This window comes from Bombus pascuorum, chromosome 4, assembly GCF_905332965.1.
Source record: "Bombus pascuorum chromosome 4, iyBomPasc1.1, whole genome shotgun sequence".
NCBI lineage: Eukaryota > Metazoa > Arthropoda > Insecta > Hymenoptera > Apidae > Bombus > Bombus pascuorum.
The window spans coordinates 2,257,573-2,282,326 of NC_083491.1; the positions used below are offsets into that span (position 1 = coordinate 2,257,573).

A 24,754-nucleotide genomic window follows, 5' to 3' on the forward strand; every position below is an offset into this window, starting at 1 on the left:
AACCGTTATTAAAAAAGAGGCATAATAGACGACGTCGTGTGTCGCAACCATTCTCCTATCGATAACGAATGACTGAGGAAAATTCTTGCTAAAAACACGAATCGTTTCTGCGATAAAAAATAAATAAAAGGAAAATAACCTGTTAAATTGAATAAAAATACTAGGAAAAATGGTATGGAAAATAATTAAAAACTTGTAACGAACATCAAAGAATTAGTGATACATGAAAGAACAATGGAAGAAGAGAGAAACGATTAATCTTCGGTATAATCTAGAGTTGAATCCTGTTATATGTCCACGGAACAATAATTATTAACGTTTCAACGTGATGAGATATTGCGAAACTATCCTCGGTCCATAGAGGAAGATGAATATTTATGTTCCAAGAAGCGTCGGAAGCCTTGAAAACAGCAATAAACCGTTTCACTGCACCGTTTCGTTGCATTCCACGTTCCAGTGGGATGGAAACTCGAAGAAAAGCCTGCCACGTTTAACCATAACGCAGTATAGTAACCTACAAAATACGATTGTTTTACTGTTTTTCGCGTTTCAGTTTCGGAGAAACAGATTCTGTAACTGACTTTACGCGAAACGATCGAGTTTATTGTGCTACGCTTTGTTACGATCCCCCTCTTCTGCTTTCCTTTAAATAATTTTACGATTCACCTCACGAGTGAAATTATATTTCAAAACACGTGATTTCTTAATTAATTGCGATTAATCGTTTCACTGTAGCTATTCCGAAGGAGTGACAAATTATTATTTATCGACCGTCACACAGCTATCTACGATCGTACGATTTTGTCGAGTGGAGAAAATGAGCTTTGCCTGATCTGACGAAGCTCGTGACGTATTAACGAGAAATCAGCGATTTCGTTTAAACACGTCCATTACCGGATGGATATTAAAAGCGCAAATTCCTTCCTTTTCAATTCCCAGAGAGCGGGACCGTTTAAGTCGATCCATTTTCTTCCTTAATTTACTCGGGACATTATTTCGCCAGCGAAAGCTTTAGAGAACTTATCTAACAACCGTAGCAGCGCTTCGAACCAGAAAACAGAACAAATGTTCCAAGAGACAACTAATTACGTAAGTTCTTTTAACGAACAGAATCAACCTCACAGAACAATATACATAACGATATTATTTATAAGAGTGTAATTGGAGCTGAACTTTAAACGAACTCTAAACTTCTTCAGAACATTTAATTACTTCGTGAAATTCGAACCGAACGATCAGCCATTAATTAAACCGAATCGATACGCTCCTTTTAGCCTCCAATTATGTAATTGTTTATTCATATCCAGTCTCTATCGAATTAGAACCACTCGAAATTTTCAACGTATTTGATTCTTTTTTTTTTTTTTTTTTTAATTTTTACATTTTTATTTCGTAATTGAGAGGCTTGAGCGAATTTTAACGGCAAAGTTTGTCGATTAGTAAGGTGGAAATCTCATTTATTACACGTAATAAGGTTAAACGCTTTCTTTACTCATATCCATCGTATTCCTCGACTGTTATTACCTGTTGTATGCGTTGGACGATTTAATTCATTATTTGATCTCATGTCATAAATAGAAATATAAAAAAAGGAAGAATAATATTTAATCCGTATTTTTATGATAACTGTAAGTTTATTAACACGTGTGTTAGAACAGAAATAGTCTCTCGTCGAACAATCGTTGCATTTAGGAACAAAAAGTCAGCATAACATCATGATATTTCGATATCTTATCAATGTCACCGAGCTCTTCATTTTGCTTCGAGCTGCATTTTGTTACTATTTTCGGTGCACTGTGTCGTTTAGATGTATATGTATATTTAAACGCGTCCCGTGTAATCTAGCGCTAAAGATAACACCAATGTAATGGCGTACACGAGGGCAGATAAATTCTGATAAAAAACGGCGAGGGAATAGAAAACATAGACGCCTTAAAATCCTATCTATTCCATTCGTAGCTGCATTGGTCATCGTGACCGATTATGTCCCAAAATGTTCGAAAATTACGATTTTATTAATACGATATGACGTCATTTTTTAAAACCTAGGGCGAACCGTTAAAACGTAATTTCTTTCGCGTCAAAATTTTTCAGTAATATTGAGAAACGTTTTCTAATTGTATAATTTTAAAGGGACACCCCTTTTGCAAATATGAAACTATTTTTACTAAAAAAAAAAAAAAAAAAAGATGATACATATCAAACAGACTGCTTCAATTTTATAATTTTAAAAAAGGTCACTTAATTAAAAAAAACTTGGTTAAAAAATACGAAATATCACATTAAGAAGACCGAGCCACATATTCTACGTAAGAAAGGCAACATTTTTATTGCAATGATCCACAGCTAAGTTAGTGGATTTTACGAGTTTTGGTGAACTTTGGTTTATCATTTGCGGCGATCAACGTTCACAAACGTGAAATATGCGTATCAACGCGACTGTCGGTCTCGCCGCGAGTCTCTTTAATCCGCACGGCATTGAGCTCGAGAGGCATCCTGAAATGAGTAATGCAAAACACGAAGCAGCGGCGTTCGTTGGTCGTCGCTAACTTTAGATCTATGTAAACGGACGTATAAGCGCTGAATTAAGCAAATAACTTGGCGCACGCGGCACACGTTACATACTGCTGATAAGTATCGCGACACTTTAGTCGATTTCAAATAACGAAATACGAACGTCTTTAACACGTTTAAGTTAATTAAAGGAATACGGATATCAGGCGTGTAAATTAATACATTTTTTAACAGGATACAAATTTTATTCGCGAATCACGTAATATGAATTTGATGAACAAAATTGTTTCCATCATTTAATCGATTGAAATTATATGGAGGATGTGGATGGAATTTTTGTTTAATTACTATGAATTTGAAATTATTGTCATCAGAAGTAAGTTAGTCGAAAGGTACTGAATTAATTTATATATTTTATAAACGTTTTTATGTTTCAATGTAGATTACCAACGAAAATAACGAAAGAGGTGTTATCGATGAATTTCTCAGCTCTACAGGAAATTGTCCATGTCGCTTGTCTGTTAATTTTATTAACGAAAAATCAATAGTAATCTAAACCAATACGAACGTAATATTCATCGTTCGTTTCGTTCGTATTACATTCCTGAAAACAAGCGGTAATTCATTAACGTTCAAATTTTTATTTAACGTCGTTTCGAAACGAACCGATTCGATGAACATTACCAGAATTTACATGAAAACTAGAAGAAACATTTGAGTCAATTTTTTACAAATCCTGACAACTCTGTACCTAGAGTAGTACAATAGCCGGATAATAAATTCCCAAATGAAGCTCATAACAGAAAATAAATCGAGGACACGAGTCATCGGTACGTCTACGACGACCCGCGTCGTAACAAATCTTAAAAATGATACACTTTACGCAGATTTGTTACCTTTCAGCGAGCAAGAAACTATATCTTTAGTTGTATAATGTTCGCACGAATATCAATGATCCAGGAATAGTATCCATTGAGAAATGAAAATAGAACAGTCGAACAATCCAATAGATCCGAAAATATCATCCTTTGGAAAACTTTTGCGATAAATCTACGGCCTTTTAACGACAAGCGTTTGAAAGAATTACAAAACCAGATATATCGTTTCAAGATCAAATGGAAAAGTAATTTTAACATGGAATAGGTCGACGATGTATCGAATTTTAAAATTGCCCTCTCATAAAGCAGCCTCGTAAAACATTGACAAAACGAAGCAAACAAATCACCGACCAGTTTCCTATTCGTATCATCCACCTCGTCCAATTCGTATTGAGAATAGGCGTTTGAAAAACTGCGCGAGAAACGCACAGCACGATCGTTCGTACATCGATCGTAAATGGATCAGAGAGTAGAATAGGCGAAGACCAACGATCGGTGTATCTAAAGAATCATTTTTCAGTGATTATTCCATGAGGAGGGCCGACCGTTTATGACGGTGACGTCACCGTCTGACAATTTGAACGCTCTTCCGAAACTGAAAACCAGTTTCCCGCGCTGCAGACCTCTTCTGCAAACGCCTTAGGCGCATCGAGGATGCTGCAGCTCCTCTCGCGCCAGCTACCACCGAGATCGTAAATTCAGTGTAAATCCACCTCTTTCTTCTGTCAGATATAATATATACATTGGCGGTCGCGTGTGCTACGCGTATATTGTGTCATGTTTTCAAATTGGCAACTTTGTAGCTTTCACATTCCAAGTTCATCCTCGTTTAAAGATGCCATCATCGGATTTCTGGCATCTGCACTTTAGAATGCGAAAGTATCCTAGGAATTTCAAGGCATCGCGGAATTTATCCACGAGTTTTCACTTGGGAAACGTTGCTTTTTCCCGAGTCTTACGTTCGACTTTCTATGGATCACGTTTCTCAGTTTTTCACTTTCTTATTTTTACGATTTTTGCTTGGGCCAATTACTCCGGAGAAACGTATCGAACGAAATATACCTCGGCTCTTCCTCCTTGTTCTATATCGCGAGCGAAACTGTGAAAACATAGATGGAAAATAGATCGGGAAACGTTGATCTCGTCGAAGGAAAACGTATCGATTTACCCGAATGCGAGGCAAGTTGACGCTGCTTTGAAGCGGCAGAGACACGCGAAACGAAACGGAGCAAATAAAATAAAAAAAGACGCGGGTTTTCGACGATGCTGCCACGGAAAAGAAGAGAAAGAGAGAGAGGGGGAGAGTTTTTAACAGTTTCCTGCACGCAGCTGCGACCGGATGCCGCTCCCACACCAGGATAGCGTTATGACGTTGCACATGCAACCCACGCGAACCTACATGTGCACGAACGTACCGAAAATAGTGGCGCTGCCCGTGACGTTAGTCCTTGAACCCGTGAAAAAACTCACTGGATTAATGGCTCGACCGCCGCTGATTTATTTTGTAGAAGAGTAGCGATGCGCGTGCGAGCTACTTGCGACGACAGTTTGCGAATTTTCTCGTATTTATTGCCTGTAAACTCATATATTTATGGAGACCATTAAACTAGTAACCTAAATCATTAACGATCGCTTTTTCTCCAAATTTATAGAATTTTATATGTAAATCCTGGTTGTGGTTTTCATTGACTAAAATATTACTTTCTTCGATAAACGTATTATCGTAAATTATAATTTTCGGCAAATATAATTGGAGATTGTAAATTTCGAGATTTAAAAAATCTTGATACGAATTAATGTTTTAATGTTTAATTAATATTTATATAATTATGATTATAATATCGATAAACGTATTATCGTAAATTATAATTTTCGGCAAATATAATTGGAGATTGTAAATTTCGAGATTTAAAAAATCTTGATACGAATTAATGTTTTAATGTTTAATTAATATTTATATAATTATGATTATAATATCGATAAACGTATTATCGTAAATTATAATTTTCGGCAAATATAATTAGAGATTGTAAATTTCGAGATTTAAAAAATCTTGATACGAATTAATGTTTTAATCGCCAGAGACAGCGTGATATATTTTTTTCCAATTCGCTTCTGTATATTATGTTCTGTTCCCAAAGATTTCCAGGTTACTTTTAGTCTTTTAAGTGGAACTTTATTATTTATTCAGCTTATCTCCTACCCAATAGAGAGGCATAAATTCAAGCGCGTGATTTCTTTTTTTTTTTTTTTTTTTTTTGCCGTTATAGACATCCTGTTACGTTATTCTACCGAGAGAGATATATTACGGAATGAATAAAAAAGCATTGTCCCAAATTCAATTTTACGTACAAAATTGTACATCGTACAGGAATCGATAGACTTCGGTAATAAAATATTCGTGGCTTCGCGAAATAGGCTTTTCCTTAACAACAGCCAGAGATCAATCGCGAGCACAGGATGATCAATCGTGGAACGAATTTATTTTCCTTCGAAACAGCAACGATTTACGACGAACGCGCAGCTCGAAATACCCTTAATACCTGAACAAACGCGCCAGTATAAATTCCATTGTACAACGTGCAAGGTTCGCGTTCAATGGTTCACAATGCATGAACGCGATAAGCGTGCGATTTTTGCTTTATCTTGTCAAGGTCGCCTGCGATTCTACGCAACACCCGCACAATTCTCCTATCGTGTCTGGTACAATTGTGCGATAATTATAATTCTGTATATTTCAGGTTGTTATATTCACAATTTTCCCAGTTATCGATGATTCGGCTGACAGACGAAAATCTTATTGTTGAAGTGATCGCCGCTTCTAAGAAAACTCTACATCTGGTTTTCGGTTTTCTCAAGCGCTAAGGTCATCGATAGCGCATAGACAAAAGAATGCGTCGATGACAGACCATAAGCGGTACACGTGCGACGTTGGCTTCGGGCTTCTTTCAGTCTCAGGGTAACATTGCTAGTGTGCGGATCTGGACCAGCTTACATTGTATTCCACACTTTGTACTTTAATATTCACAATATATATACTTACAATACCTTACAATTTACCCACGCGTTTCTTTAATTCCACATACACCGAATAACCTTAACACTTATAATTCCACTATCCAAATTATATCACCCGATATATAAAGTCGAACAATGAAAGTTTCCACCAGTTCGATGCAACGTATCGATGCAAGGTCGAAGGAAATTAGTTTCCCAATGCATTGAGAACACGTTACAAGACCGTCTGGCGGATTCTTAAACGCGTGGCGTTCCCGTTTTCTTTTATGGATGTAAAACGTCTCTGCTGGACATTTTCGATCTCGCACGTGTGTTTCGTCGACGATGAAAGTCAAAGTACGATGCATCTAGAGCGACACTGAATACGGATCGAAGTGTACGCGTGGAAAAAAGGCGTACGAGCCGCGTGGCTCATGCATAAGGCCATTTCTTATGTCGGCAGGCGGCGTCGACTCTCGCCGAGAGGAGGACGCGAATCTCGGTCACATAGACGAATAATTCATATTCGTTCGTGGCTTTCTTGATAGATCCGAGGGGTCGTCAAATTGTGAACTCTGTGAGAAATCAACTTTTGAGGTTGAAACGAAATTATAGGAATTTTAGATGCCCAATTTTTTAGACGTTAAAATTGCAGTAGTTGATGAGTGGGTGGCCAATCCTTTACGTACCGAAGAAACACTTCGAACCTTTTTAAATGTTTCTTTACAAGTATTTATTATTATCTCAAAATTGTCAATATTATTCCAACAATATGTACTTCCTTTTATTACGTACTATCGTTATTAGTATTAGCGTCGTGCGTTAATTGATCTTTCCCAGAATATTTGAACATCGGCATACCCTCCTCGTTTACCTATTTTAGGAAAAATAATTTTAACTATACAAAATATATTTAGAATTGTGAATATTTTATCGTAATACAAATATCGTAATAAAAATAGAAAAGATATTCCACTTTTTCTTTAAAGTATATATAATTACGTACTTGAAACGTTATGACATTTGAAAACGGTTATCGATTTCGATCTTTCTTAAGCAGGATAATTATTTTATGATAATGAACTCCCAGTACCGATTATCTCAATCTCGTTACGACTATTTCAGTTATCGTACATATGTAATAGTTTTTTCTTCCACATTGTCTCGGGACCTCCATTCCCGCTACGCTATTTAGAACATGGTAAACAGTCACAATTACCATTTAACCGTGTCTTGCTATATGTAATTCGCAATTCACATGCATGCAAAACAATGGTTTATTGCACCATTAAATTGCACGAATGCGTCTCTCGTGCAGGTTTCCGGTGGGCACATCCGATTGAAAAATTGTATATAACAATAGAAATACGAGGAAAAGAAGCAAGCAGAAGTTGACGAACCTTTCACAAATTATCTTTGACACATAAATCACACATTATAGTCGATTATTATAATTACCATTGAAATTATACTAATTGCGAGTAATTAACTAACAAATGCATGAACAACGATGTAGGAAAAACAGGTTTAACGTGCAAAGGAACAATTCAAGATCTCAAGATTCGCAGATAAAAGTCAAGAGAAGATTCCTGGCGAGGAAAGTAAGTAGTCTCTTGCGTCTGACTAGCCACGACCCGAATCTCCTTAATCCTAACCGAGTTACACTCGCACTTTACCTACTGCACAAAAAAAAAAAAAAAAAAAAAAACGTAATGTCGTAAAAAGTTATTACTCTTAATGCTTTCTAACTTGTCGGAATTACGTCCTGAACTTTCAGTATTTTCACATTGTTGTTCGTGCATTTGGAAATTATTTATTAATAACTTGTGCATGAAACTAAATTGTATTAACTGCAGAGTATATCATTTGAACTTGTTAACAGGTGAGTTTAGTTTCAAAAATCCCTTAGGGGTTGCGCAGGTAAAATCAAGCAACGACGAGTATACACGTTAACGCAGTTAACCGGTGAATTCTTTTTGAAATGGTTGATGGATTCTGAAATTAAAATAGAGCGAATTGGAAAGTTTAAATGGTAATTTTTGTTATAGGACAAAAAATAGGATTTGTTTTAATTTGCGACATTTTATTCCTACGCAATCCGATTTTTCGAGCTTAAAAATCCGAAAGAATATGGAACACGAACTGTGGACGGTAGCGGATGCAACATGCACCTGCAACGAGTCGCGGTTACACGCCCACACGGCTGAAATCCATGCACCTAGGTTGAAATCTCGACCCCGTAACCTTCTCCCGGTGACCCAGGTACCAAGTTGCCCTGCACGTGGCGTTTGCTGCTATATAAAGTATGACTGCATATAGATCGGTCTGTTGTGCACTCGCAGGAGCGTAGCCACGACCCCCACGCACCCTGCTTTATCGATCGCGACAACCTCGACCGTCGTGCTCTTATTCCACGTCATAAATAAAACTGGCTCGATCTCTTTAACCTCCTCAGGGACGAATTTATTAACGCCAAAAAAAGCTTCGTTCTCTTCGTAATCTTCGTCATCGATTTTGATCATTTCGTAATATGGAATTTTGTAAGAGCCATCAGATTTTTACCTTTTTTTTAGTCGCGATTGTTTCGATATACGGAACTTGCAAAGAGATTAAATACCAACAGCCAAGAATGTATCAATTTCTCGATTCACGCGTAACATTGACGCCACATAGACGTCCAATCTTCATAAAATCGAATCAGAAACCTTTCCATAACTTGGCGTCTTTTCATTCCAATTGTATATACCTTGTCTGTCTGATAAATGTAAAATAAAAAATCTTGTATAACAATTGAAAGATATGTTACAAAGGAAAAGGAGAAGAACGCGAAGGTAAGAGCGGTCTCTCGTTGTCTAATAGCGCACCGTTCCAATGCGACTCGTATCTAACGAAGAAATCGAGCTACCGCTGCCGCGTGGTATATCAGCGAATAAGAGTATGTCGAGCTTGAATTGGCCTTGTACGCGAATACCATGGCGAAGGTCAGGGGTTCACGATTTCAAGCAGGTGAGCTAGCATATACTTACGCGCTCGTGGAACCGCGTGTATACGCCTCGTTGTCACAGGTGCAACGAGGCGTGTCGTTCTTGCATGCTTCCATTTACTCCCTCCTACTACCGGTGTACACGATAAAGAAATATATTTACAACGTGTTATATATCCGCAGGTAACTAGTGGACGCTATACCAGGACGAAAGAGGAGTGCGTTACGCAAAAATGTGTCTCCGTTAAAGCGGATGCAGCGTTATTGACGGAAACAAGGGAACGACAAACAAATTTTGCTTTTTATTTTCTTAGGTTTTTTGAAAGATTTCTCGACGGAGATGCTCAAATAAATATGTACGTTCTAAATATCTAAGTATTTACGTTGCTAATTGACATATCAGGAAATTTCAAAGCACGTTTGCGCGGACACCTCGACATTAGGATTATCATACGTATTTGTTTGAAACGACGTGTTTCCATCTTCTTTTTCTAATAATTTCTGAAACTTATATCGGTCTCTTAATATCTTCCTGATCGACTGTAAATATTTGTGCTAGCATGTGGTAAACGAACGTAGTAAAAACACGTTTAATAACAGTACTAGTGGAATATAGCAGTAACAGTAACCCTCCATTATAAAGTGATTATTAAACGGTGAGTTTCGACGCAATCATAATGTAATTTGTTGGACGTGGCGAACGACGAACCCAGATATATTCGTGTTATTCGGGCTAATATGTGGCACTTTCCTCCTCTCCTATCAAGATACATTCGCAAATTTTTACTTGAATTTGTAGAAAATATTTATAACGATGAAAATCTTTCGTATCTACATAAATTTTATAGGAATCTAATCCAAATCTTTTTTCTATCCAAACGTTTCCAGGAAAATATCATTTTGCAGAGGAATACTAAATAAATTCTGAATTTTTTTAATCAACTGATCTAATGTGTCTGATCAAGAAGAGTAGGAGCTTCGTTGTGGGAAAAATATACAAAGCACGAAGCTATGCAAAATGTAAAAATAATAATAATAATTCAATTAATCCAACAGAAACACCAAAACCAACATAAAATTCTTTATATCGATATCACATCCCTAAAAATATCGTATCACCGACTAATCTTTCTGGAACGAATTACGTCGATTCGCGATCAAGTCGAACATAGGATCGGAACGAACGTCGGTCCCAAGACCCTTGTTTTATCGTGAACAGAAACAGAGTCGACAGTTTTGTTCGTTTGTTCATCGACAAACGCTAACAAAGTTAGTCAACGAACGTCAACCAGGTTACATAATGGCGATGTATATAAGGTAAAAAGGTCGTTAATCACGAGACGGGACGATCCCTGTTGACCTTCCTTCCACCAGTAGAACGATTAAGAAGACGGATTTCGATTGTTTCCAAAGTGAAGATCATTGTACCTACTTTCGAGCCTTCGTGGATTCTCGTTTCTACCGGTAGAAAGAAACTGCTTGTTAAATCGACCTCCGATCGGAGATACCGATCTTATTGTACTTACACTCGCACGTTCGACTATACAGAATGTTCCATTTAAGACGATACCATAGATGAGAAAAAAGATAGCGTCACTTGAATCTAGTGAAATCCAATTAACAGTCATTTTCACCAATGAGATTTTAAATCCTCGTATTTAACGTAAACTCTTTCGAAATTGTCAAAAATTCCCCAAAAATTTCCTCGTAAAAACCATCTCTAAAAATTCCTATACTTATACGTCCAAATGAAAAACAATAAAAAAATCCGCAAATTTCAAATCGATGGATTAATTCTGAAATTAAGTTGAACACCCTGAAGAGTAATTTGTGGATGCACGTTCTCAGAATTACCCAGCCATCGAACGGGCTATATCAAGCATGTGCATGATTCAGATCACTGTCATCTATAATCAATGTTCGTAACAAAATGATGGAGATCGTTGCTGCTCGAGATGGTCAGAAAATTTGCAGTTCCAACGTCGACTGGGTAGAACCGATCGCCTGCAGGACACGTCGAGCCTCTAGAACTCGAAAGGTCTTTGCGACATCGGGGATTTCACGTTCGATAAGAGCAACCGGATGTCTGGCAGATACGTAGATAAATGGCAGGGGGATGAGCGAAGACAAAGTCGAGTTTCCATGGACGAGGTAAAAATAGCTAGATCACGGATGAAAGAGATCGCTTATGAGGAAACGGAATAAATCCGCATGGACAGTTACCTGAGGCAACGCGAGATTCGTATCGTTTCGTTCGATTTCCTGTGTGTCATTCGCGAAACTTCGCGATGCGTTGTCGAACACTTTTATCATATCGTTTCTGTAGGGAGGAAGGAACTTTAGCAGGCTATTTGCATATTACGGACGAAATAAATAGAATACTGGGAGAATTTCGTTTCTAGCGATAGTTCGACGTTTGTATGGAAATGAAACGTTGGAAGTTTAACGAATTAACGAAGTTTTACATTTGTTAACGATGCATCGTGTGACGCAAAAGTTTCTCCGCGCTTTATAAAAAATACTTTATCTTTTATTTGCATTTTATTTTAATAAAATATGAACTTTCTGTAGGAATCTTCGTATGAGAAACGTATAGGAGATTTGTAATTCTGCTTGGTTGCTGACTATTATCCTACATGCACGTTTATTTTTCCAGTTAATGTAGCGGAGGCAACGGTATACATACACCATGGGGAATAACAATGGAGGCGTGCATCCAACGTGCCCGACTAGCGCCGCGTATGGAAATTTTCTGCGTGTGTCACGGTATAAAACGTCATCTTTCCCATGGCGCATCCAATAATCAACCGTCATAAACGCGACTACTCGAGCACGTGCTTACATCGTGCCTTTCGTCGTTACGCGTGTTCATCTCTTTGCTGCGCGTTAGGTTTTATTATCGAACTTCGTCGAACTTCATTTAAATCCTTGACCTAAAGCGATGAAACGAATAACGTAATTTAGATATAAAAAAAAAAAATTGCGTATTTCGTCTAAAATAAATTTGGACGTATCACGTAATACATCGAAGAAGGAAGCGTGCCAAGAATATTTTTCCATACAATTTTGTGAGAATTCGCGATATCCGTATGAAGAATTAAATCTGATTAAAAATTCCTCGTCTCTGCGTTTTCCCCAATTCGAAGATTCTCGGGAGTTCGTTGCGTGTCGAGTAAAGCAAATCTATTTGAGAAAATTATTTCCAATGTTAAAGGTTGCCACGCACCGAAGGAACTTTCAGCGGTGTCGCTTTTCAAAATTTTATTTTATTTTTAAAGAATCGCACTTGGTCACAGAACGACGAGAGAATTTAAACGAAAAGGGAATATGCGTTCAAAGTATCCGGGCGATTTCTGGTATTCGTTATTGCGTCAACGATAAAACAAAGCAGATAGATACCGCGACTTTCACGGTGAAACTCGATGGCGACACAAGAACTATGCGTTCCATATAACGCGAATACGTGCTCGAAACGCTTATTAACGCTATGATCGTCCCGCTACGATTGCGTATGCCGATACGTACACGTAATAGATACATCTAATCGGTCACTATCCACGTTACGAAGACTGCCAACGTGACTACAATGAATGATCGCTTCCTGTACAAAGCCTTGCTGTATCTCGTTGTCTCGCGGGATTTCGATGATTAACCTCGTGCGATCCAGTCTTCTTCGAAGATCAAAAAACGATGATAAAATCTTGTTTGAGTTTATTAAACGTCGGTGAAATCGACGTAGATGTACGATCGTGCATCTGGTTCTATTTTTAGCGAAGAGAAATTTCACGAATTTTTCACGAATTGAACGATCGTCACTTCGCAGAATATTCCGAATAATATAAAGCAGCTGCAGGTTTAAAATTGAAATATACCGTAAATTTCGGAAATTAATTTCAGGCATTATGTACAGCAAAATTGAGAGCAAATATCTCGTTTAATTTAAAACGCATAGATACGAATATTCGTACGTTTTCCAAAGAACCATTTCTCGAAAGAGATTGGGATTTTGCATATATCGGTCGATTATGCGCCAACTACGTGAATCATCAAGACTATCTGACGTTACTTTCGTTGTAAACATCGACGCCTGTAACACTGAACTCAAATCGGATGAACGAACAGAGGGAATCAACGCGGTACTTTCGCTCCTACATCGATGGAACGCTGTCGTCCACAGCTTGGTACGCGAACGATATAAGCTTTACGATTTATCCCTAATCCCTCTTCTCCTATTTTCTCTTTCTCTTCCCTTTTTTTTCCCATCTGTTCACTTTCCTTTCCTTCCAGACATTACCATAACTCGCATCGATATTTCAGCCACGAAAGAAGGTAATTTTCGACGTATTCTTGTACGACGTACGTGGTCCCCGCGGTAAAAGGATTAAACCTACTTCGGTGCCTGATGCAGTCACTCGAATCGTTAATTAAACGCGCGCGTCTGGTCAGAATTGCTCAAACTCGAGCGACTACCACCCACGTACCGTTACGAGCCGCACGAACCTAATCAAACACGATAGGTGTAGCGTTGGTGCACACGTGTGCAACCGCGAGGTTGCACTTCACGGCTGGTTCGCATCGGTGCCAAGGTTGCGTTCGTGCTGGTGCGTGGATTAATCGAACCAGCACAAACCGCTCTACCGATCGTCTCGTGCTCTTATCGCGCGTTGTTGCACGTGTACGTAGCATAACCTAGGGGTGGACACGTGTGTACAACGGAGATTGGGCCAGGGCTCTAAGCTAAGCAAATAAAGCCGCGGAAATTACGTAGAGGAGGCGAAGTTCAGTTTCTATGAACACTCAACGAGGTGAGGTCTGTAAATATTAGGAACGAGAGCGTAGATAGAGGTTATTTTGTTAAAAGAACCCTTTCACTTATATATCGAGAGTTTCCGTGGTTTTGTAGATCAAGCAACGAGAGTTACGTCTCGTTTCGTTAATTTTACGACTATATTTTTAGAAATTGTTATATTCCCGTGTAAACAAATTTGCTTAATTTTATGATTCCGTAGCTTTGGATAGGACGTTTGGTTTTATTAATTTTCTCACGCAGATGGTGGTAACTTTTCATTTGGATCTCTTTGAAAAAGAAATGTTTCTCGTGCTGTCATTCCGATACGTAGACGGCGGATTTTTACGCATTCGTGGGAAATTTGAAAGTATAAAACGCGTACGATACGTGCAATATGCAAAACTATATAGAATATTCAAAGTGCAGTACGCCTTATAATACTTAGTAGATAAATCAAATTTTTACGCATTTCTAAGTCTAATCTCTACGCATGAATTTGCATAAATATCAGCAAACTACCGATAAGACGAATACTTTTACGAATGACTATATATGCTTACCACTGTAGATATTCGGAATTTAACTGTTGTAATCTACGTTATTCTACGTAACAGCCAGCGTATCGTTTTCCCATCTACGATCTACCAACGTATTTCATCTTCGTATAAAAGCTTTGAAAGAAAAGGAAGAATCCAACGACAAAAAAAAAAAAAAAAAAAAGGAAGAGAACGACGAAGAGATCGTGTAAAGCTTGAAATGCGTCACTCCGCGTGTTGGCCGGCAATAGGGGCACGCGATAATGCTCGAAAAGCCTCGTAAATTGCGGCAGGGGCGTAGATAACGAGGCGCATTGGCGTGACCTTCTCGCTGCGAGCGTCTGCGGACCGCTTTAAGGCCACTTTTAAAACCGCGACTGATAACGATGTGCTCGCGAGACCGCCGCGAGCGCATGCGTTTTCGCTCGCGAATTCTACACGCCATTCAAGTTTCAATAGCCGACCTTCACCCTATGCTATGCTTAATAGCAGACGAGCGCGCGTTAAACGCCGCAGTCCGCGAGCGGGTATCGAGAAGAATCGGCGCGAGTCACTCGGGCATCGAGATATCGATGCTTCGGCGATAAAAATCGCGTTTCTCTCGGCGATGAAAATTTCCTGATTCTATAGCTTTTCGCGCGTTCAAGCGAGAAAAGGTATAGCGAGAATGAAATGTTAAAAATTGGATTGATTCGATTTCTAATGATCTAGACACGACAACATCCTTCCCTGAGCAATGCAAAATATCCAAGAAGAATTTTAATTTACTGGTTTGCTGTGAAAATTCGCAAGAATATTTCTTTCGCGATTTGTTAAACCATTCGTAAAAGTATAAATTCGAATTTAAAATAAACAGAGAACCTAATATATTATATTATTATCGGATATATTTATTGCGAAACTATAACAAGGATAATATCGAGCACAGATAAGAGCAAGCCTTGACACAGGTGCTAATTGACCGTCTACCAGCAGTATGCTAATTACCATTCGCACATTTCAACAGTCGGTTTCGTTTAGGTACCATTAGAGCTTGAAATTCATGGCGCGAGGAGTTTCCAGTGACATCAATTTTAATCGTTAAGAGTGATCGCGAAGGCTATAATTCGCGGTGCATTTGCCAAACGATGTGTATCGTTTCGAGTGAAATTATAGCTCTTAAATGGAACAGCTAAATTAATCACCTATGTTCGTCTAACTAAAAAAGAATATCTAATAGTCCTCGTACAATAATAGACCGAACCAATGACGAAACCAACGATAATATAAACGGCTAAAACGGTATATAAAAATATATCAAAGAAAGAAAGAAAAAGGAAAACTTTACACGTATGGATCGTAGATTAATTAAAAAAGACCAAAGTATCTAGGCCAGCGTACAAAGTGTAAAATGAAACACAGTACAGTACAAAGAGTACTTTATGAGAAACAAATACGTCTTGCATACGCGAGCAATTAATGGCGCATATGCAATCTTTCAAGAAAGTTTAACGCGACTCGGTATTTTATTAGCCTGGTCATATAATTCTTGCGAAACATGCGTAAACTAATGACTCGGGAATGCAATAAATGGTATTACGTGTCCGACGGCACAAAGAATAGGACCTTTCTTTCCCGCTTTCGCGAATAACTTGAAATGTTATATCGCATTCCACGTGCATGTACAGGATGATCCATACATATGGGATTATATCGCAAAAATGAATTATATTCGACTGTATCGTAGGAGTAGTATGTTTCGTGTTGCGTACTTCGATCAAATAATTGAAATATTCTACGACAAGAAATTATTCTATTACCGTCGATAGTTTCCGATTAAAAAAGTTACAAACAACTTTGGAAAAAAAAAGTTACTTGTCGAGAACTTTCTTATTCGTTTTCAGCGAAGATTATTATTCTTGATAAATGGAACATCCTGTATAAAACAATTTAAACGATTAATTATAATAGTTATACATATATGTGGTATCAGAATATACATACAAGTGTTCCCACGGGACCAATGCCGGGCCTGGGTCCCCTGGATGATGGCGGTCACCGACATCATCGGTTTCTCCTTCTTCATCATCTTGGCCGTCTTGATCTTCCTGTTTTCACTCGTCACTTTTATCTTCTTTCTTTTTTCGTCGATACTTCACCGAACCCGAGGGATCCTACTCTCAAGCGAAACTCGCGCGATACCCTGGTCGCTTCATCTCGAAAAACGAAAAAACGACTAGCCGCCACCACCCCCTCCTCCGTCTTCCCCTAGATCGAGCTAACTTCCCCGCCTCTTTTGGTATCGATTTGGTTTCGTTCAATGCACTTCTCTTTGGCTGTTTTGCGCTCAACCGGTCAACTCTCGATCGTTCTACGATTAGGAACAAGAATGGATTTATTGAACGAACGGACTGGTTTTTCAAGTCGCGATTCGATTCACAATTTGGTTCACGATACAAAGATTTATCGTACTTGTTAATTACTGCTTCAATGTCTTCTTTTTCTTTTTTTTTTAATTCGGTAAATTTAAATTTTGAAATGAAGAATTGTTTGATATTTTTAATAAAAATATATATGTAACATGGAAGATTGATGGGAGAAAATATCGTTGAAATACTGCATTCCAGAGAAAAATTTTCATTGTCGGCTTCTCTGTTCTTTTTAATTGCCGGGCATAAAAAGGGAAATATCTTCACGTTTTTAAAAAGTACGAACTACGTAAAGCACACGAGTAAAATAGAATAGCGAAATTCGATTGGAAGTTTGAAGTACGGTATGGGTGTTACACGTAGAACTTTAAATAGCTTTCCGAAATTGGATATCATGATATGTCAAGAAGTAATTGACCAATTTGCGCGGAAGTTTCTACATACATATATTGTATGAAATATAGAATTTCTGTATTACTCCCGTTGAAGTTTACTCGATACCAATATTTTATATCGTGGTTTCTTTATGAAAAAGTATACGATGGAATTTTAGAAAAAATCGGTAGGACCCTGGAATTTTTCAAAAAAAATCTGTTTATCATAAACTTGAAACAAGAATTCCTCCATACATTCGTCAAACTTAAGACAGTTTTCAACGTTAGTAAAACGCAAGTGGCACGAAGACTGCCATAAGAGCGCAGTAGGATTAATGACAACGCGAAGCAAATTTTCATCCAAACCAAGAACCGATCCTATCCATAGCACAGTTACTTGGAATCATATAACCAAACAATTCTACGATCAAGTTATCGTAAATTCACAAGAAGCACCTAGGCTTCGTTCGCTTGATTAACCCATTTGCATCATGGCCCTAATTAAGAGGGCTGGTCCTTATCATCGCGCGCAGTCGGTCGTAGGTGCAGTAAATGACATCCGAATTCTTCATGGAGCTTATCGAAAATTTACCGTCCAAAACGATTGGTAGACGATGTTACTTCGCATCTTACGTTCTTTATAACAGAGGAAAAAAGTAAGAATTGTTTATTTAAAAAAAAATTATTGGTGATAGAAGACAGTCGCAGCGCGCAAATTAATCCGCGCTTAGATGCAAATGGGTTAACTGGGACAACTTAAAAATGATTCAATAAGCCGCGATAAAACAAGGACGTAAATTGTATCTGCGTACGCTATGGCTTTATAATTAATAATTAGTCGCGACAATTGTTATCGTGATATCAAATTGCGAAACGATCCTTTCCGATTCTCTCGTTGTGTTCTTTTCTTTCTGATCGAGCTTATTATTCAAAAATGTAGAAAAAAAGAAACCTAAGATAAACGTATCGCGGTGTGGTAAATAGAGCGGGACGTTAATCCAAGCTAGATAGAGTTTCTGCTGGAACCGAGCTGCACGATACGAGTTTCGCTGGCGTAACGTGAGCGGAAGTTCGACTTGGCAAAAATGACAGCCATCCCCTTGAGAAACAGTCTTTAGTACGTAATGAAAGAAGAGCACTCGCTGCAGAATAAAAACATTACGTTTATAGTATGCATAGAAAATATTTCTCAAAGTCGTGAACTTGAGAGTAAAGTAACTTCGGACACAGTGATAACTTCCGGTCATGAGTCATATGTTCAATTAGATATCGCTATATTACGCGCGAGATACGGTGAGTTTCGAAGAAACACGTTCCGTTACATCGTCGGGTAGATAATTTTTTTTTTATGTTAAAAAGCATTGTTTCGTCAAGTGGGTTGTAGCGTATATCGTTAACGATATGCAAACGTTACTAGAATAATCTGATATTAATCGTCATAGTTGACTCGGAATAATTGAATTTGCTAAGATAATCCGATTCAAAATATAGCGAATAGAAATTGAAAGCCGAAGATACTCGGTGATCATCGATTCTTCGGAAACACGTTCAAAGTCGTAGAGGATTAAAATACGTACGTAAACCGAGAATAAACCAGCGAGATTCGGGGAGGACGAGAGAGCGAAAGCGAACGAAAATGAAAAGTTGGAATGCGTCATCGGCGAGATCAAAAGAATCCCGCGACCGACTGTCACGGACGGCGATATTTCACGCTTTTTACGCGTTCGAGAACCGACGAAGAAAAGCGAGAGTCCCTGGTCGTCCTCGACAAAAATTCGCACAAGATATCTGTACCATTTCTCGGACCAACTGTTTATCATTTAACACTAACTACAACTGTAATTAGAAAAACGATCGAATTTTCGCGTTCGATCAATATTCATGAGTTCCAACGTACGTATTTTTGCGATGAATCGTGCCGAATTTATTCGCGGAGTATCTCAAACGTTTACTGCTGTAGACCCTTCGATTTTCTCATTCGAATCAAAGAGATTCGCGTGGATATAAATAATTCGAATCGGCAAAAATTCGTTGAATCCGGAACCGAGTAAAATCTCGTTGGGATGAATAGAGTGCCGATGTAAATGGAATTCCTGCAGTCGGTGTTACAAACGATGACCTTGACCACAGCATGTAGGCAGCAAAATGCGATTGCCTTGGCTGTGCAACGGCGACAATCGCCGCCGGTGGAGAAACAATGCTTACGTAACGCAGCCAATTATGCAAAATGCAACGTATGTCCACGTGCATCGCAGCGGTGCATCTTCTATTCTCTTAGCGTCGCGTGTATCCGCCTGGCGACTCCGCTTCCTAACGTCGCTGAACGATAATGCTCGTCCAAACATACCGCGAGTCTGTGACCATTGTTATGTAAAACCTGTCCAACAGGGAAACGGAATTGTCTTCGTTAACTAAGGTAAAAACGAATTTCGTCTGCTGGTTCCTCGGTTTTGTAATTTTTCTTTTTCGATCGATCAATTTTTTTTTTTCGCGACGATCAATCTCGACGATGAATGAAAGGGAGGACGTATTTCTAATGGCGGCTCCCGGAGTCGAGGTTGAAGTTCAAGGTTACAGACGAAGAGGCTACGTCAAACCCTGTCTACTAAGAAAGACGAATCGATATGTACCCGGTGCTCCGCAAGTAGAATCAGACGGCGAGTCTGACTTGAATGCAGGTGGTTGGAATACTCGAGTTTCTACGACGAACATTTCGACGCAAGATTCAACCTTTTGTGACGTATTTTTATTAGCGATCGATTTTTCATAATCGCACAATTTTCTCCTGATTGATTCTCTGTAACGATCCTTGGTAAAAATTGAGAAAATGCTTTAAAAATAATTGATAAAGGGATGAGAAAACAACGATGCAGAACGTGTTTTCGACGTTTCGAGCTAGCTTTCACGGATTTTTGAAGCGGTATTGGCAGCTCGAGTACAATGCCATCGATCTGTCTTCTAAAATAAAGACGAGTAGCACAGAAACAAAGGAGACCCGAACATACGTGATTTATTTATTCCAGAACGACCGAACTCGATATGTTATTGTCATTTGCAGCGTGAAAGTTAATCGATAACACACGCTTCACCCGTTATCCATTTCTCACATGTTGGACGCGTAAGCTATTCTTCGGATGGCCTCGAGCCACTAGACACGACGTAGACTGAATTTGGCGAATCATTTAGCGACCTGTGAAATCCTCACCTACATACTTATCAAACGTTTCTCTCGCCATTTGCCACGCTCTAAGTATTTCTAGACGTTGAAAAAAATTATCTTTGAATTCGTTTTATCGACGATTTCAATCGTTCGATCGATTGATTTTTACCAAAGGATTAAAAGAAAATAAATCCACGTAAAAAGCTATTAAAATTAACAAAGTGGAAGGTTTCAAGTATAAGGAAACTCGAACGAATAAAAGACAAATATATAAAATTTTCAACTTTGTCAAGGTAACAAAGTAGCAGATAGAAAGATCGATACGTGTGTCATCGAGCAACCTCGAGTAACTATGCAGAGAACCAAACAGAAGGGTGCACGCAAACTTGTTTACAAACCGAAGAAACGATGAAACAGGAACTCGGTGTGTGCAACGTATTTGAACGACAAGAAAAAGTTGACCGCTGCGATGTTGCAGTCGCAGCAAAGATCAGCCGGGACCTTAATACTGCGTAGAAGATTGAAGAGAGGGAGAAGAGTACGTTCAAACTGCGTACTTTCGTAGTTAGGGAACGATGATTCACGAATACACCAGCCAATGCACCCGTGGAAAAATACGCAAACATAATAAATTCGTTGAAGCTTCGTTTCATAATCAGCCTATCTGCGCCGATACGCACGTATATGAAAATAATTCGTTGATAAGACACGGGTTTCGTAATTTTATCCAAAATAATCTTGTATCGCGAATTGTCACAATTTTTGCAACTGAAGTAGCAACGCTTTAAAAATCCTTGGAATAAATAAAACGGACGAACGACGATAAAATTATTTTCTATCGCGAAACATTATATTCTAACGTGGCGATTAAAATTACAAATATTAGAAATAAATCCTCTGCCGCTATAACTTTTGCGATTAGAGACACAGATGTTAAAAAATAATTAAAAGATTTGTGGAAAGTAATTGTTAAATTGCACGAAGGTATTGATTCTCAAATTTGCATGGCGTACGCTTTCTTGAAAAATATGTTTGTAACATCGTTTTGTTCACGGTAGAACGTTTCAAGCGAGAAGAATTCGTTATGTGTTGCGCAAATCTATCCGCGTCGTCGAATACGTACGGCGGTATTTTTCAGGGAAGAAGAAAGTAGTCGAAAGTATGAGACAACTAGTTCGACCAACAACTACAGTACGCGTGTGTACATCGTAGGAGAAACAAACGGAATAACACGAGTCTCTCGGAAGCCAAACTGATCCACCTCCATTTTCAAATCTGAGGTAATTATTCGTTATTAACAAAATGCGAATGTTCATACAATTTCATATTTTTATTAATATAACTGAAATCCAAATAGCAATCTCTTTGGATGTCTCGCGTTTTTGTACATTTTTACGCTCTGAAAGCTATTAATCATCGATTCGCTACGAATTCCTAAACACGACGAACAAAATAAAATTGAAACGGATATTTGCGTCAGCCTCTACATATTACAAGTATTTTAAATTAGATATTTGTATGTATTTAAATCTCCTACAACTACTATTGATTATTACTATTTAACTTTCCGAAAAATACGACTCATGGTCGCGAGTTTACTCGGCGCAGGAAAATGATATAAATAGTTATAAATTACACAGGAAATTTTCAAAGGTAATGTTTAGAAAAGACAATGTCAGAGTGCCTTCCAAGCGGCTCGTATGTCGTACTGTGAACTTATTACAATGCGTTTAAAACGCTCGTGAAACTCGTCGAATTTCGAGCGATCGAGGCCAAAGATTGCTCGCTTGGCACGTGCGCTTCGACGGGCATAATGATCGTACCCATGCTGCCGCAAAAGTCGTTGCAGCAAAAGTCACGTTTGATTACGACACACTGTGACAATATGCTTTGCACGATCGATAATGTTTGTGGCATCCAGCGACAGTTTTAGCGTCGCGCGTTCTAGGTCTTTGGCACCGAAAAGAAAATGCAAAACATTCGTCGCGTTGCTCGGAACACAGCGCGAGCTTCGTTTTCGATATTCAAATCATTCTCCTATTCTAATTACCTCGTTATTCTACCACAAAGTCGTATCATCTTAAACCTAAACTTCGTCGTTAGAAAACCAAAGACTATTTTATTATTATATTATTCTCGTCAGATTTTGTCGCGTTCGATCTCGTACCTGTATACGAGTTGAACATTTTAAAAAGCTTTCGCGGTTACGAGACACGGTGTATTAGTTAAAATTCTTTTAAATATTTTTCAATACGAAGCGAAAGACCTGTCCGACCAGAAACTTTGCGCATCTCTGTACGATCCTAGGAAAGGACAGACGAATGGTATTATAAAATAAAACTTTGTTTATCTAATTTTGCGTAACTTTTCATACTGCGTATAATACGAGTTCGATTAAATGGATTCAGACGGAAATTTATTTCATCGGGCATTAACTGGAACTGTACACGCTCGAAGCCTCGCTTCGAAGATGTTTCATCGACGCGACGTTTAGGAGCTGCAACTGTACGCGAAGAAGAAGCACAACAGGTACGACATTCCCTTTTTGCTAATCCACGAAGGTCGAGTTGCATTGTTACCGCAAGAAGCAGAACACAACGGGCCGCAATTGCGCGTTAGAAGCACGGTGCACTTTTTATGCACCATAAACGCAACCAAGGATCGGAGACGCTTATCTACGTATGTCGACAAACATGCTCGTGCTTCGACGAAACACCGATAAACACTTCGCGTTCGATCGTTTGTCGAACAACACTGCTACTTTGACAAATATCTTCGAATACGAAACCACGGACAAAGATTTTGCACCTATCCCAAAAAGGTAAAAAATTTACATCGTTAGTCTTATTATTATCGTCATAGACGAAAGAAATTCTCTTTTTACTAAGAGTCGTTTGATAATTGACCTGTATGAACTTCAAACGTAGGAAAATGTAGCGAGATATAGGAGCGTGGTATAGCGGTGTTAATATTCAACGCGTACCGAGAAGAAAAAAGGAGAAAACAAGCATGCGAATTTCTGACATTGAACTTCACTGTTGCACTCGTTTGCATATAGACGCACAGTCGAATCTTTCCCACTGGGCAAAGGAGGACACGACGATGATCCTCGCAACATTCGGGATTCCAAAAGCAATCCTTTGGCTGTAGCGCGCGTGAACGGAATACCGTTCACAGATCACTGTTGCACCGCTCTGTCGAAGAAACAACGACGAAAATACGAGCGCGCTTCACAAACGTGACTACGTACTACGCATTCCCTATGACCGTTCCTCGACGGGACATACGAGCACAGTTATTGCACCTTGTACAGTTGACGTGGAAATTTCCTAACGCACTGGAGTTCGGTTTGTTTGTTCGTTCGATATCGTACTTACGCACGTGTCGCGATACACGTTTCCAACTTCCTAGAAACGGGCAAGTTGGCTCGGTTCGACGAGACGTAGGCAGCGCACGCGACGAGGGCTACGGGCGCACATATTCCACCGCGTCTAGTGCGTTACACACGTGCCGCGAATAGAGAAGCACGCGGCCAGCAACACACGACACGACCGAATGACCCGCGACGCGAATAAATTTCGCAAGATAGAACGACAAAGAACACAACGAGAAAGGGAGAAAGGGAGAAGGGGAGGGGAAGAACGTTACGGGCGAAAAGAGAGTGTAAGTAGTTTAGAGGAGAGACGATACCTCCGTCGCGCGTGTATCGTCGACCCGACTCACCGACTAACTGACTCAATGACTGACTGACTGACTGACTAACTGACTCGGAGATGCACGGCGCTAAAGGCAACTGAGTGCCAGCCGGCCGGTCTCGCTCGTTGCATGTGAGCGTGCAGCCGGTAGGGCGGCGGGGTGGGGGCAGGGAGGACGGAGGAAGGGTGCAGGAGGAGGGAGAGCCACGGGAGAAGCGAGAGAGGGACAATAGAGGATCGAGAGGAGGTGAAGGACGAGGAGAAGGCGATGGAGGACGAAAAGGTGGCAGCGGACCGCGTAGAGGGGCGGGAAGGGGAGAACGCTGAAGAAGGAAGGAGCGCGAGCGAGCCCCGTCTGACAAGTAACGTTCCGTCTCTACTTGCACTTTTCTTCGTAGGAAAATGTCGAGCACGGGACGA

At 39.2% G+C, this 24,754-nt stretch overlaps 1 protein-coding gene across 8 annotated transcripts in view; it reads right to left on the bottom strand.

The window, feature by feature from the left end:
• The window catches only part of LOC132906171 (retinoic acid receptor RXR-alpha-B), a 68,961-nt gene that overhangs the window by 21,462 nt on the left and 22,745 nt on the right, over positions 1-24,754 (bottom strand). For 2 of the 8 annotated variants that reach the window (XM_060958086.1, XM_060958081.1), the window contains exons 1-2: positions 24,330-24,726; positions 16,681-17,047 (exon numbers count right to left, since the gene is read on the bottom strand). The exons of 1 other annotated variant lie outside the window; for it this stretch is intronic. In XM_060958086.1, coding sequence (XP_060814069.1) covers positions 16,681-16,765 — 85 coding nt within the window. In that variant the 5' untranslated portion in view covers positions 16,766-17,047; positions 24,330-24,726. 5 more of the 8 variants (XM_060958087.1, XM_060958083.1, XM_060958085.1 and 2 more) reach the window with 5 other exon arrangements.